The 14,632-nt window shown below is 40.8% G+C and overlaps 1 protein-coding gene across 1 annotated transcript in view; it reads left to right on the forward strand.

The window, feature by feature from the left end:
• Positions 1 to 14,632, forward strand: part of SKAP1 (src kinase associated phosphoprotein 1) — a 276,068-nt gene that overhangs the window by 227,162 nt on the left and 34,274 nt on the right. The window contains exons 5-9 of the mRNA XM_081027669.1: positions 3,018 to 3,095; positions 3,978 to 4,061; positions 6,726 to 6,850; positions 9,117 to 9,180; positions 11,356 to 11,550. Of these exons, the coding sequence (XP_080883795.1) occupies positions 3,018 to 3,095; positions 3,978 to 4,061; positions 6,726 to 6,850; positions 9,117 to 9,180; positions 11,356 to 11,550 (546 nt within the window). The remainder of the gene's footprint in view (positions 1 to 3,017; positions 3,096 to 3,977; positions 4,062 to 6,725; positions 6,851 to 9,116; positions 9,181 to 11,355; positions 11,551 to 14,632) is intronic.

Consider the following 14,632-nt stretch of genomic DNA (forward strand, 5'->3'; position numbering starts at 1 on the left):
TAAAATACCGTATTTCCAGCTCTATTACTCTTCAGAATCTTTTTGGTAAATGACCAAGAAAGAAAATTGAGGGACGCATTCAGTGCCCAGTTTTAGAAAACCACGTGTGACTTTAAGGAGAAAAGGTGATGGTGGTGGTGTCCCTCGTCTCCTGGAATTAGTGACTTGAAGTTCAAGCATCTCTGCTGCATTATGTCTTTGTTTTCTTGGTGGTGGCATTCTTGGGTTTCGGTTGGTGGGGAAAGAAAAGACTCCTGCTGATAATGTACTGAAAGTAAATGAAATTAAATAAGCGAAGCAGTGCTCATCACTACTTCCTTCCCCCCTGGGTAATTCAATTCAAGCTCTCTCTCTGATAGCAATGCACAGGGACTGTCGCTGTCACCCCGCTGGGGCCTGGAGTCTTAACATCTAAATAAAAGTTTCACTCAAGCATTTTTTATGCTCCTGCCAGCAGGATCAGTGAGCTGGTGTGGGCACATTAATGTAATATTCATACTCACAGACTCTCCCCGCACACGAGGCAATGTCTTCCCATTTTCATAATTATAGATGTTCCATAAAATGGCATTTAGATTTGCATTAAAAAAGGAAGTTTGAATTCTAATAGAACGTTTAACATGTCTTTTATGATTCAGACTCTGGGCATCTTTAACAAGTAGCTGTGTCTCTTAAGTTTAACAAGACCTTAAAAAAGGAAAAAGGAAAAAAGAGTGAGAGAGTGAAATGAAAACTCCAAGCTTAGGGGATCCTGTTTTTCTCATCCCCTGTGTCTTTCATTTCCATTTGGGGCCTCCAGGAGCAAATTTTTGATAGCCCTTTGGCTATCAAAAGGGCTATCAAAGAGGACTCTGCTTCAAGGGGCCATCTCAGAGAGGATGGACTCTGAGAGGACGGACTCTGCTTCAAGGGGCCATCTCAGTTGTACTGGTCCTCACCCCAGCCGCCCCACCCTCAGCAGGATCCATTTCCGTTTTCTTGGAGAGCGTTTCCAGAGATATTAGAATTTTCAGAGGGATGGGAGAAATGAGAGGATCCTAGACAAACAAAACTTTCCTTTGCTGCTGTTCATCTTATGCATGCACCTGACACATCCCACATTCTATAAATCTGGGAGGATTTATAGAAGCCAGTTTGTTAACTGTGAAACACACAGATGAAAATAGTCCATGAACAAGGAAGGTGACAATAAGGACAAATAGCATAAGGAATCCGGCACTTAGACACACTAAAAAAGAAAAAGAGTCTCTCTTCTGATCTACATGTTTAAAACTAAGCTTGGTAAAGTACCCACACAATTACATTCTAAACGTTTTGTTAAAATATTATAAATGAATAGATAAATAAACAAACTAAGCTTGGAACGGTTCGCTTAGAAGCAAAAGGTAATTTTAGTTGCATTTTAAATTGTCTTAAAATGTTATTTTAAACAAAAAGTATGTGAAGCACTGAGCAAAGTAGCCACCATTGAATAAGAGTTAGTTATTGTAGGAGATATTCAAAAAACAATGGTGTAGGGGCCAGCCCGGTGGTTCAGGTAGTTAGAGCTCCATGCTCCTAACTCCGAAGGCTGCCAGTTCGATTCCCACATGGGCCAGTGGGCTCTCAACCACAAGGCTGCCAGTTCAATTCCTCGAGTCCCTCCAAGGAATGGTGGGCTGCGCCCCCTGCAACTAAAACTGAAAGGACAACAACTTGACTTGAAAAAAGTCCTGGAAGTGCAAACTGTTCCCTATTGAAGTCTTGTTCCCCTTCCCCAATAAAATCTTTAAAAAAAGAAAAAAAACAATAGTGCAATTGAAAAACATATTATTCCACCCAAAAGTCTCAAGGTAATGTATAGGGTGTGCCTTATTTTGGTTCGTATTTTGTTTGCTTTCTAACTTTTTTAAGGCAAACCAAAAGAAATTTGGATTTGGGGACTAAAAAGAATAAATGTCAGGATTATGCTAGCCCACTCCCTTCATTTCTCCTAATTAAGAAATATAGTTATATTTTTTAAAAAGCTTTTGTGTTGTTGTTGTTTCATTTTCTTTTCTTTTTTTAATTTTAATGGGGAATATTGGGGAACAGTGTGTTTCTCCAGGGTCCATCAGCTCCAAGTCATTGTCCTTCTATCTAATCGTGGAGGGCACAGCTCACTGGCCCACGTGGGAATCAAACCGACGACCCTGTTGTTCAGAGCTCGCACTCCAACCAACTGAGCCACCCGGCCACCCCTCATTTTCTTTTTTAAGGAGTAAATTCCTTCCTGTTTGTTTCTGTCCTTTGCCCCTCCCTTCTGTAAAATAAGTATAAACTCCAGTGATGGAAGATAGAGTAGGATATTGACGTCTCAATAAATTTGTACCTGAGAAGGCTAACTGAAAGCCGAGAATGTTAACGCCATGCAATTAAAGACAAGGGCCAGTTCCAGGATCTTCTCTTTGTAAAGGCTTCTACCATTCTTAGATTCTTTCCCATTCTTTGACAAAACCAGGATTTGGCAGTTATTGCCAAGTTCATCTTGCATAGCCCTTCTTTGTGTGACCTTAATAAAATTTATGTTCACTAAGGTGGCTTTCTGTTTGTTTAAAAAAAAAAAGTGTGTGTTTATTGCTCTCTCTGAAGTAGCTATGTTCGTGGTGAACTCTATCACTCGTTAAAGCTTGTCTGTGCTGGTAGCTATTAATTTGACTTTTGATTATCTCAATGTGGATTATCTAATTTGGAGCTTATATCCACAACAAATTTTTAATTCTCTAGAGTCCTTTTTTTGCCAATCAGTACATATTTAGGCTACCTCCCCTTGCACAAACTAATATATGTTTAGATAATTTAAAGCAATTTCAGTATTAGATATAATTAGGAAGAAAGAAAATTTACTTTTTTCCCCCAATCATCTAGAAATTGTTTTATTTTGTGCTATGTTCAAGCAGTTGCCCTTTTGTACCCCTTCATTAATGCAAGTTATCAAAAGTAGCCTAAATGAAAATTCTGTCAGATTTCAACAAAGCATTTGCGTTTGTTCCTTTTAGGAATAGAAGACATCACAAGAGGAGCTCAAGAGCTTGATAACATCATCAAGCAAGGATACTTGGAGAAGAAAAGTAAAGGTATTGATCTCAGAACATTCCAGTAAGGGAAGGGAAATGAAGAAAAAGAGGGCTAACATAGCAGGTGCCTCCTCTATGCCCTATGTGTCTGGGCAGGTGGAAGTCAAAAGGAAGGCAAGAAAAGAAAAGAAGACTTACATTTGTGTGTAGGCTAAGGAGAGATGGTCCCAAATCTTCAGCAGATTGTGAGCTTCATCAGAATAGGGACTGGTTTTGCCTTGCTCACCTGGTACACAACAAATGCTTAATAAATACTTTGGATGGATGGATGGATGGATGGATGGATGGATGGATGGATGGATGGATGGATGATATTCTTGTTCTTGTCATCTCTCAGTGTACTCCCATGAAGATTGAAACTATGTTGTCAAGAGTACAATTTTTATGTCATATGTGAAGCAGCCACTTTCCAATTTCAAAGGGGCCCAAATCTTAACCTGTCATTCATTTGATTAGAATAGACACCACTAGGGCCAAAGTCCCAGACTGAACTCTCCACAGGCAAATTAGTACAAAGAAAGCCTTTCTCGGGCCCATGGCCTGCAGCATCATTTTGGTTTGCTGAAAAGCAACACATAAAGATATCATGGAGAATTTGAAAAATACAGGACGAGTTTAGAACCTGAAAGATATAAAAGAAGATAGACAGCTGTGAGGGTTCAGAGCAGACAAACCCTGTTTAGAACTTGGACCTTTAACTGAGCGAGTCCTCTGGACCCTGAGTCAATATGGGATAACCTGTGGGAGTGAAGGGAGGGTTTTACAGTCCATTAACCTGGGAAATAAAACAATAACGCACTGGACTGTGTATTGTTGGATTTTACAGACTCTTCAGTGATTGTAGTTACCTGAATTTATGTCCCTTACTGCTGTTCCATTTAGATCATAGTTTCTTTGGATCAGAGTGGCAGAAGCGATGGTGTGTTGTCAGCAGAGGCCTCTTCTACTACTATGCTAATGAGAAAAGTAAGTGTTCTTCATTTGCACAGCAGCGTCTCACTCCTGGATGCAAACACTTCGTAAATTCTCAAGCACTTAGATCTCAAGATAGCAATCCTTAACTAACACCCATAAAAGGACCTGATTGGGAAAGAACTAGGCTTGGGGAAATAATACTTTGTCTATCACCAAAAACTCAGACGTCAATTTAGACTTTATTTTCCCTTAAACACTAGGATATTGTGGTGAATATATCAAAAGGTTTTATCTTTTATTATAACTAATAACATTAACATTGAACACTTTGGCATTCTTTAAAAAAAAAAGAACCTCAAACTCTTTATAAAGGAGTTAGTAATATAGTTAAAAATTGAGAAGAAAAAACCCAAAAAACTCTGAGAAAGATTTAAACAGCTTATCAATGGCCCAGAATTAGAACCCTTAAGTCCAAGCTCTCTTTATTGTACTGACTCCTGGGAAGTAGTCCAGTGGACGTCCCTAGAGCCATGGAGTGTTGACCCAAATGGTTGCTGTGCCCGAGAGACACCCTTCAGCTAGATGGCAGGAGCTGCAAAGTGTCGATTCAGGCCAGAGGCAGCTTCTTAATCAGCTATCACTGACTCGATCACGCACACCACTCATGAGCTATCCCTAGAAGAACTCCCATCCATGCTTAACACACTTGCTTAGTGTTTGAGAAGGAATAGAAGATATAAGCACAAATTGGAGGCAGCTACAAATATAGACAAGCTAAAAAATATCATTGTCGGTGAATGTAAACATTCTAATAGGGGATACCCTCCTACTGAGATAGACTGCCCCAAGAGTAATTCTATGAAGCAAGGGGAAGATAAAGTAAAATAAATCATCAGTTCTTGTGGGGGCTTTTCCTGGGCTCTACTGCCTTGGTAGAGGCCAATGACCCAGAGTAAATACTTTCTTTTCCTTCTGATCATTTTCTGTTTCTCCTCTCTTCTTTCTTTCCCACGGTTACTCCTTTCCCAAAGCCTAGATATCCAGTCTAGGGAATAATCAGGTATCTACTCAGTTGCCTTTGGACTTCCTGCACCTTTGGCACTAAGGCAGCAGAAAGAACTGCAGCTTTGCTAAGTGACTTGGAATCCTTAAGATTTGCCTTCAGGCGATGAAGCACATACCTCACCCTGCCTCTCTGCCTACAGCAGGTATCACTGACCTTCATCTTGGGTTCACCATCTTGGATTCCTCAGAGCCTTTCCCATCTAGGGGTAAAGTGTGAAGCCCTACTTAGAAATGATAGCAGCGTAACTCAAAAACTGCCCAACTACCAGTGCGCTCAAATCCAGCCACCACAATTTCTCCCCTGAATTCTAGGCATACCAGCCAGCGAGGTGTTATTTTCTTATTTTAAACCTTCAAACTTATATAACATTTATGTCTTTGTAAAAATGTTCGTCATTTCCCTCTCATTTAAATAAGCAGTTGGCACATCTGGATATAAAACCAGGTATCATATTCGTTCACTCAGAATCCTTTACACTCAAGGTGAGAGAGGGAGAACAAGAGCGAGAGACTAGGAGATGTTTATTGGCCATTTTGCTGTCAGGATGAAATAAAATCCAGTGACCAAAGAAACAACAAAACATTTTAGTGGCCGGTTAGAACAAGGAGAGATACTTTAACAAAAAAGATTCTGGTGTCAAAAAGCACTGTTGCATGGCTCCCTTCTCGCCAGTTACTTCTTATTGTACCCAAGACATTTTCTTAGTAAGTATAGAGTGTTCGTATGTTTCTTCTGGCGCAACCACGTAAGGACAGTCTTTTTCTTTCCTTTTAATATTGTCATCCCACTGCCATCCTTCTCATCATCATCATCGTTAAAAATTGCTTATTACACAAATCATTCCACATGATACAGGACAGAAAGCATGACTCAGACAGGTACTGTGGTACCTGTCTTCTTGTGTTCTGCCTGAACCACACCATCAGGACACAGAATGCTTGGGAACCATCTCCTCTTTTCCTGTTTCTAATATATATATATATATGTATGTATTTTAAAGGGAATGGCAGAGTACTCTCTCCTTTCCTTCACTAAGGTCCTTTGCCTTGTATCTTCTTCCTCATCATCTGATGATACTCAGCAGTGCTCTGCTACTTCCCAGTCTGACATCTTGGAAGGAGGATAAAATACTGAGTTTTAATGATTCTCCTGCCAGCGTAAATTTCCACCTGAGCAAGCAGGCGGGGGAGAGCAGTCTAACCCAAACTACGTAGGACAGAGGAGGAGATCCTCGAACTTATAATGCCCCCTGTGCTGCTGTCCCTCCCCTCGAATGGGAGCTCTGATAATAATGTTTCGGTTCTGTAATAGCCTTCAAGAGCCTCACATTTACAGCTGCAGTCTCCCTGCTGTAATAATTCCTTCTTTCTGTTATTATAGATCTCTTAACATTCTAATAAATTCTCTGTCTCTGTTGTACTCTTTTGGCACATAACCTTTCACGTTGCATTTCCCTAGCTTGGCAGTGATGTCTGCCTCTCTGTCGCAGTAGCCGCTTCTTAAGCTTCCCTAATAACCTTTCCTTGACTATTGTGGTTCCTCAGGGATGGAACAGCTGTTTCTGTGCTTTTATTTTACATACCAGAGAAGATGCCTTCCCTTGGCAGTTGCATCTCTCTAGGGATACAGGGATCTTTCCTGTCTTGCAGGCAAGCAGCCCAAAGGGACCTTTCTCATTAAGGGCTACAGTATACGGATGGCCCCCTACCTGCGAAAAGATTCCAAGAAAGAATCCTGCTTTGAACTGACCTCCCAGGATAGGCGCAGCTACGAGGTAGGATAAACCGAGGAGATGGTGATCCCCATCACTGTTGCATGTGAGCCGTGGGTACTATGCTGGCTTCCAGCCTTCCTTTGTTACCTTCTCATTTCCTACCAAGACCTTCTTTCTTGACATGTCCTCACCTTTGCTGTCATGCCCTCCTTTCTCTCTGTTGCCTCTCTCATCCTAGATACTGCCTTTGCTTGGCTGCTGTCTCTTTGCTTGGCAGTGAGAGGCTTGTCTACGGTAGCACACAATCCAATTCCTCATTCACAGCCTCTCACTTCATGACTTTAATTCCCGTTCTCTTTATTTTTCAACTGATTATCTTCATTTCCTTCCAGGAAATCCAGAAAAAGAAAAATCTGACTGTGGAGTGAAAAATAATTTATTTTTCCATATTCATCTTGCTATCCAAAATAATCTTCCTACGTGTAGATGCATTGCATATCTCTGGAAAGATTTCTAAGATATTGGTGACAATGATTACTAGTAGTAACAGTGATAACTGAGAGAATAGATCTAGGTAGGGGTAAGAAAGACTTAGTCTTCACTGAGTTCATTTCAACACATTTTGATATAATATTATAGTATAATATAATATAATATGTAATATGTAATGCATTTCTTCTCTATTACAAAATTAATTAAAGCAATAAAAAATTTCTGACGATGGTAATATAGTGATTTTCAACAAAAATGTGTTTGTGTGTATACATATTGTTTCCTGCTTATTAGTAATTTTTATATCACAATATTACTAAAACAATTTAGAAAAACTTTAGCTAACTTTTGAAAAAGGGAAAAAACATTCTAAGGGTAATATTAACCACTTAAGTAACCTTTTTTTGACTCTTCAACTTTTTCTCAACATTTATCCTTTTATATTTCTACAATATCATAACCCTTATTTTGTTAAAGGACCTAGGTCTTCATTATATCATTTCAATTTTTTTAATTTAAACTAAATTTTTCTATAGAGTCCTTCAGAGATCTATTCAATACAGGTGTATGCACTGAGGATATTCCTAAGTTATTTTTTTATTCAGTTCGGATGGTGCCTTTTGCAGATAACAATTTATATGACAAGTCTCAATCCATTTTCCTAAACATTTTTTATAGAAATGTGTTTTTAAGAAATCAAGAATGACAATGTCTATTAATAAGTATTAAGCAGGAATATAGGTTTCTTATACAACATATATCTTTATCTTGCCCTATAATATAAATGTTTTTCAGGAACAGTCATTTCCAGTTGATTCATTTAAAATAAAAATGAATTACCAAGGGTTGATGCCTGACTGGCCTGTTTTGTGATTCAGAATGTAGAGTTTGTTTACTTCTTCTTTTCTTTGGCCCATTGAATCCAAATCATTATCATGGTCTGTGGATTCTTCTTCTACAATGTCCTTTGGATCTTTTCCTTCTTATTTATTCCCACAGCTATCACAATAGCTAAGTCCTTATCACTTTACCCAGAGGATTATTTAAATAGCCTTCTAGTTGGTCTTCTGTCTCCAATTTCTCCCTATTCCAATCTCTCCTATTCATAGCACTGAAACTCCCACTCCTTTGCTAGAATTTACAATGGCTTCCTATTGCTTCATTTTAGGTCTGAAGTCCTACTTTCATCAACTGTTTTCTAACCTTCAACTCTCTAGCTTCACTGGTTGTTGTTCTCCAGACCAGCTGATCTGCCTACATTCCCCATACATGACAGTCTCATTCCTGATCTTTTGCATATGGTTCTCGCTACCTAAACTGTCCAGTTTCCACCAACTCTTTTTAAAATCCAGCCAGACAGTATTATTCAACAAGCCTCCCTGGCTTACTCTAGGCAACAATAAGTGCTCCCTATCTTCTCTCAACATTCACTTGTTGTCAAATGTACCTATTTTATAGCATTCCCATCTCAGGTGTGTATGTTGCCTCCATAACTGATGCATTATTCTTTGAAGTCAGGAATTTGGGTTTGCTTTTTTTTTTTTATAAAGTTTCATCAAATAAATTCCTGATGAATGAATGGATAATTAAATGAATGCACATGGACATGAATTCTGGACTCAAATAGCTATCAACATTGGGTATGCAAAATTGCTAAAGGGAAAAGTCACTTTCAGTGTTTTGGTCTTTTTTTCTAATAGTAAGCAGGCAGAGAATCTTGTGCTTTCAGTGTGACTCGGAAACTTGACTCATAAGTTCTCTCCCTTGAACATTCCTGCAGGAGTCATGGAAATTTTAGTGAAGATGATAAATTAATTCACTAATTTTTCTCTAGTTTACAGCTGCTAATCCTGCTGAAGCCAGAGACTGGGTGGATCAAATAAGTTTCTTATTAAAGGGTAAGTATCATTGTTATAGAAACAATACTTGAGTAGATTTGCAGTTGAAGTTAAATGGCATAAACATAATCCATAGGCTTCAATATGTATTTTTTCTTCCTGTTCTCCCTTCCACCCTCCCTACCATATTCCTTATATTATAACCACGAATAGTGCCATGTATGAATCAAAAAGAAGGTAAAGAATCCATCAACCTGGAAATGACCTCTGTTATCATTCTAGCTCATTCACCTACCTACAGACAAGTCTATAATAGTCATAATCACTAGGAGAGGAGATTCTGAAAACCAGCTCAGTTCAATTCAGTGTGTCCTAAACCCTTATATTCTGGAAAGGAAATTCATGATATCAAACTTACAGTCATCTGGATGTGATTTAGGTCCAAAATCTTCTTGTTTTAGTCTTAGCAGGAAATATTATAGAAATCTACATTCATCTAGGTGGCCTTCAAGAACTTTGGACATTAAAAACAAATTGCTATTTCCCACACCACAATAAAATGCTCCTTGCTTTGGGATGGGAAGAGTCCTGCCTGTAGATGTTAAATGACTGCTCTTAGAGTACCCTCTGCTGGCCAGCCTACAGGCACAGCAGTGACAGTGGCCCAGGAAACCTTGTCCGGACGTGGCCAGACAGGTAGAAGTAGCCAACCTTAAGTCTGTCACTTGACATCAGATGACCTTCATGATGGTATATGCCATGGCAGGACACTGCCTCTGCAGAAAAGCAGAAACACCAACTTTGTACATGGTCCAAGACCTAGGGAGAAGCACATCAACTGAAAAACACCAAGCCTTTGCATCTCTGTTTTTATTCTGCTATAAGATTTTATTGTGGATAAAAAGAAGGAAGCACCAGAGCTTTAATTACAAGAATTGCCTATTTTACTCAGTTTATGCCTTTGCTATCACAAAAACAAACTATTGCCTCTACCAAGAGCGTCACGTATAATAGACTGGAACTAGGCAAACATGAACATTGATGGCGAGACTACAGGGTACACTCTCATCTAGGTGCCTTGGATTTATGCGTGTAATATACCCCTAAGTGTGTAAACCTCCATAAAACTCAAAGCAGCTTTATTGAGCTGTACCCTGTGGTACTTTCAGAATCCCACATTGAAGAAATTATTCATTCCATTTTATTTTAAAACAAACAAAATAATAACATATGGTTTAAGCCACAAATGTGTCTTTGATCCCTTCTTCAGATGAGGTGGCACTAGAATTCAGATGAAAATTGTTGCAAAATCTTTATTAAAAGCCTAATCAAGCCAAACAGTTTTATTGTTTTGAAATGAACGTCGGATGTCTCTCCATCTTTTCCTTCCCTAGAGTACCCTGACTGCACTGGCCCATCCTGCAGAGGTCCCTCAGCAGGGTTTCAGAGAGCACTCTGTACTGCACATCAGAGAATGAACCTTCCCAGTTCCCCATTAAAATAAAAAACCAATCTCTCTCTCCTGCCCTGGGCTCCCCAGTGCTATAATGGCTCAACATCCTCTATGTGATGACCCACTTTAAGGTCAGCCAGGCTGTACAGTTGCAAAAGGACGTGGTAACCACATCGCTAAGCCATTCCATTTGGTCTTGTATTACTATTATATTTTTCCATAACCCGCTTTCTCTTCCTCTTCCACTTTTGCCCATTTTTCTCTTTGCAAACAAACTTGTCTGAAATTTAGCAGTGAGCTCCTGGGGGAGATGAGCTCCTGACAGCTCAGGTACCCTACAGAAGCCACTGTAGTTCCCATAGCTCTCTGCACTCTGGTGAACCACAGGCCATCACTCACCCTTCCAGTTTTCTACTTGACGGGCAGTGCATGGCACACTGGCATTTTCTCTTCTGGCCTCTTTTCTTCCCTTCACCTCGTGCGCTCATTCACACAGCCATACTTTTCAGGGGTGCTTCATCCTGATCAAGTTTTATTGCAAGGAAGGATTTATGTTGATGGTTTAAACCTGACACAGTGTTAGTCTAGCCTTTTCCGTAGATTTCCTGCCACCAAGGCCCACATTAGAAATAACAGCACTTAACCTAGTGTTCCATTTTCTTTTGACATGTTTTATTCTCCTTCCTCTTCTTCCTTCTTCCTCTTTCCTTCCCTGCCTTATTCTTTTCTTCTCCTTTCGTCCCCCCCCCCATTTTGACGCATTCTCATCTCTGCCCTGGCAGATCTGAGCTCCTTAACCATTCCATATGAAGAGGAAGATGAGGAAGGAGAAGAGGAAGAAACGTATGATGACATTGATGGTCTTGATTCCCAAAATTCTGGTACCCACTGTAGACCCCTTATCTTGCCTGGGAGTCTGGGGTTAAAACAGCCCACAGAGGAGAAAGAAGAAGAAGATATTTATGAAGTCTTACCAGGTGAGAAACTTCATCTACTAATTATCTTCCTCTAATTTCAGAAACTCTTGACCTGGTAGAGAATATAACTCTGAAAACTCCAGAGGAAGCCAAACTGCCAAAGGAGAAAATGTAGGGAAGCTTCCATGGATCCCCTATGAATCCCAGTATAGAAGCTCTCTATTGCTCTGGGAGCAAGATGAATTGATCAGGGAGAGTCTTTCATCTGTACCATGTGAAGTAGTTTTTTACATATGTCAACAAGGTCAAAGGGTCAGGAATACTCATATTGGTTTATAGTGAGTTTTGGGGTAGGTCATCAAAACTCTCTAGCTTCAACTTTTTTTCTGTGTAACTGTGAGAATAATGGAAAGTCTCCTCGAAATGATGAAGGATATTAAAAATCTGAAGGAATATAGATAAAGGCTGACAAACCTTTCAGGACCCCAATGAAACCCTAATGGAGCACAACTCATTATTACCTAGTTCAGATATCCCACGCATCGAATCATGTCTCTTACAAATAACCGTAACATGTTCCCTCTGCCCACCATTACAGCAGGTCTACTGTACATATTTTTTCTCTTCCAAAGGCATGATAACTGGCATCTGAAAAAATGTGTAGTCATCACTGCTTCCGCAGAGCCACTTCTTGTGGGGATAACAGCAGCTGTTGAACAGTGCAGAGCACAGTGGGGGTCAGACTGTAGAAAACTGAAGCCTGAGCCTTTTAATTGTGAGGTAGTTAGACCACAGGAATGCTGAATCTTCAAGTCCATTCAGAAAGAGCGCTCCTGTGGAAATTTGCCAGCAGTTCAGTGCTCTGCTGAGAAATTCAAGTTAAGCCTAAATTTATAGCAATTTAAACTTCAATCCCAGATAAACTTAGGAACTAAGGTAAATCTCACACTCAGGCCCCTGAAGACAGGGCTGGTTGCTAAAATGCATCATGAGTAAGCAACTTGTATTTTAAGGCTTCCAAAGAAGAGGGTCCAACCCTGTCAATGCTGCATTCGTCTCTTCCCTGGGGGAGACGCCACGCCATTGCTTCCTGAGTCAAAGAGTAGGGCTGTGGCCACCCTGCTCCTCCTTCCTGAGATCTCACCCACCCACCCAACACCCACCAGGCAGAGCCTGCTTCTTCTCCTAGTACTTTCAGCCTCTGCCAGTCCCAACTTCCCCTAGCGTTTTTTTGTTGTGTTTTATTATGCAAATGATATCTTGGTTGAGGTCGAGCCATTTCTTGTGTCTGAAGTTAAAAAAAAAAAATGATAATTTCCTCAGCAAGTCATCGTCGTTAATGAAGTTTTACAAAAACAGATACAACCAAAGGAAAATAAAATTTCACAGGTGATAAATTTTTCCAATTTCCCTGGCAGAATTCGATAGGATTGTTAAATTAAGAGTGAAGGTGTCTGTTAGAAAGCAACGAGCAGTGATGGGTAATTTTATAGAGTGGAAAATTGAATCAAATTGCTACATTAAAACACAGCTCCTCTGAGAATCTTCCCTTTCACAGTCTGCTCCATTGCAACAGCAGGGTGCAGAAATGGATCTAATCCACAACGCTCCCTAAAAGGAGATATACTCCTCAGCTTGGCCAGAATCGTCCTAGTGAGCTCACACTTCACTCACTCCTGCCCAGGCTTGGGGAAATATCTGGGTGACACTCCACTCTGGATTACAGCTGTGGAAGACTGCTCTAGGAAAACCTCCCTGAACCACTCAGCCTTCTGGGGAGCGAAGGAGGCCTTTTCCTGCACCATACTTAGTTCTCAGAGGAGCCAGGGAGGAAGGGGCTGATGCTCAGAGAGGCAAAGCAAAAGAGAGTCAAGGGACAGAGGACTCAGAAAATAAGATGAGTTTGGGACCCTCTCTTTACCCCAGGTGGGCGAGTGAATGTATGATTCACTTCTTAACCACCATCTTTCCCCTACCTCTTCAACTGCTACCCTTGACCACTGTGGCACTGCCCAGGGTACCCAGGCCTTCCTCCAAAAATCATGCCAGTTCGGATGTTGGAGTGGACTCCAAGAACGTGGGCGCTGGTCTGCTTTCTTGAGGAAAACCACTTCCCCTCCGCTCACAGAAGCCATCCCTCAGAAGTGAGGAGCCCACACTATAGGAGAGGCAGGGTCTCTGCAGGATGATGGAAACGGCAGCTAACTTGTTCACAAGTTTCCAAAAAGTTTCCAAAAGACAGTGCAGTCCCCAGCCAACAGGTCCTTTCCCAAAAGCCTCTACCCATCACAGGTTTTAGAGACAGCTTTGGACGTGGGGTATACTATTGGCATTTAATTATGATGGGAAGATTTCAGCTGTAAGTCTCCATGACCCAGCTTCCCGTCTACTCCATTCAGCTTGTTGCTTCTAAAATTGCGGCTAGTTTTGCATGTGCCACACTGCCAATCCTGGAGCAACTGAGAGGGAATGTGAGGGACCTAACATTGTCTCCCCTCTGCTGCCATCGCTCGAGAAACCTACTGAGCAGCGACACGTGAGAGACAGTATGGTACTATAGGTAAAAGTGCTTGCTCATAGGATAGACCTGCTGTGCCACCTGCTATTTGTGAGACTTTAAGCCAGTTATTTGTCCTCTCTGTGTCGGACTTTCCCACCTGTAAAATGGGGATAACAATAGTAGCTATCACAGAGGGATGCTATGGGAAGTCTAGAACTGATGTGTGTAAAGCACCTGGAGCAGAGCCCTGGCATACAGTGATCACTCAGTAAACCCTGGCTATTACTAATGTGATGGTGTTTAAATGGGAAGTGTTACTTCCTTGAAGAGTTGGGGGATGGCTAGTTCCCTACCTCCACCAACCAGACCTGACACAATCCAGTTGGACATTTTCTGCTATTTGTATGAAGCAGGTAAAATTGAGAATCCTGAGCAGATGGAATGTGGAGCACACCTTCTGCTCAAGCCCATTTGTACTGTAAGGACAGCTGCTGGCTGGAGGGACAGCCGACAATAATGTTGGATTGTGCTAACATTGCAGACCCATCAATAGTCAAATGACTTGGGCCGCTCACATTTGCTTCATTTTAACAGGTAAATGTGCTTTGTGGAGAACATTTAGCATTGATGGTTCTGTCTCCT

Source organism: Rhinolophus hipposideros (assembly GCF_964194185.1).
Source record: "Rhinolophus hipposideros genome assembly, chromosome: 20".
In the NCBI taxonomy this organism is placed as follows: domain Eukaryota; kingdom Metazoa; phylum Chordata; class Mammalia; order Chiroptera; family Rhinolophidae; genus Rhinolophus; species Rhinolophus hipposideros.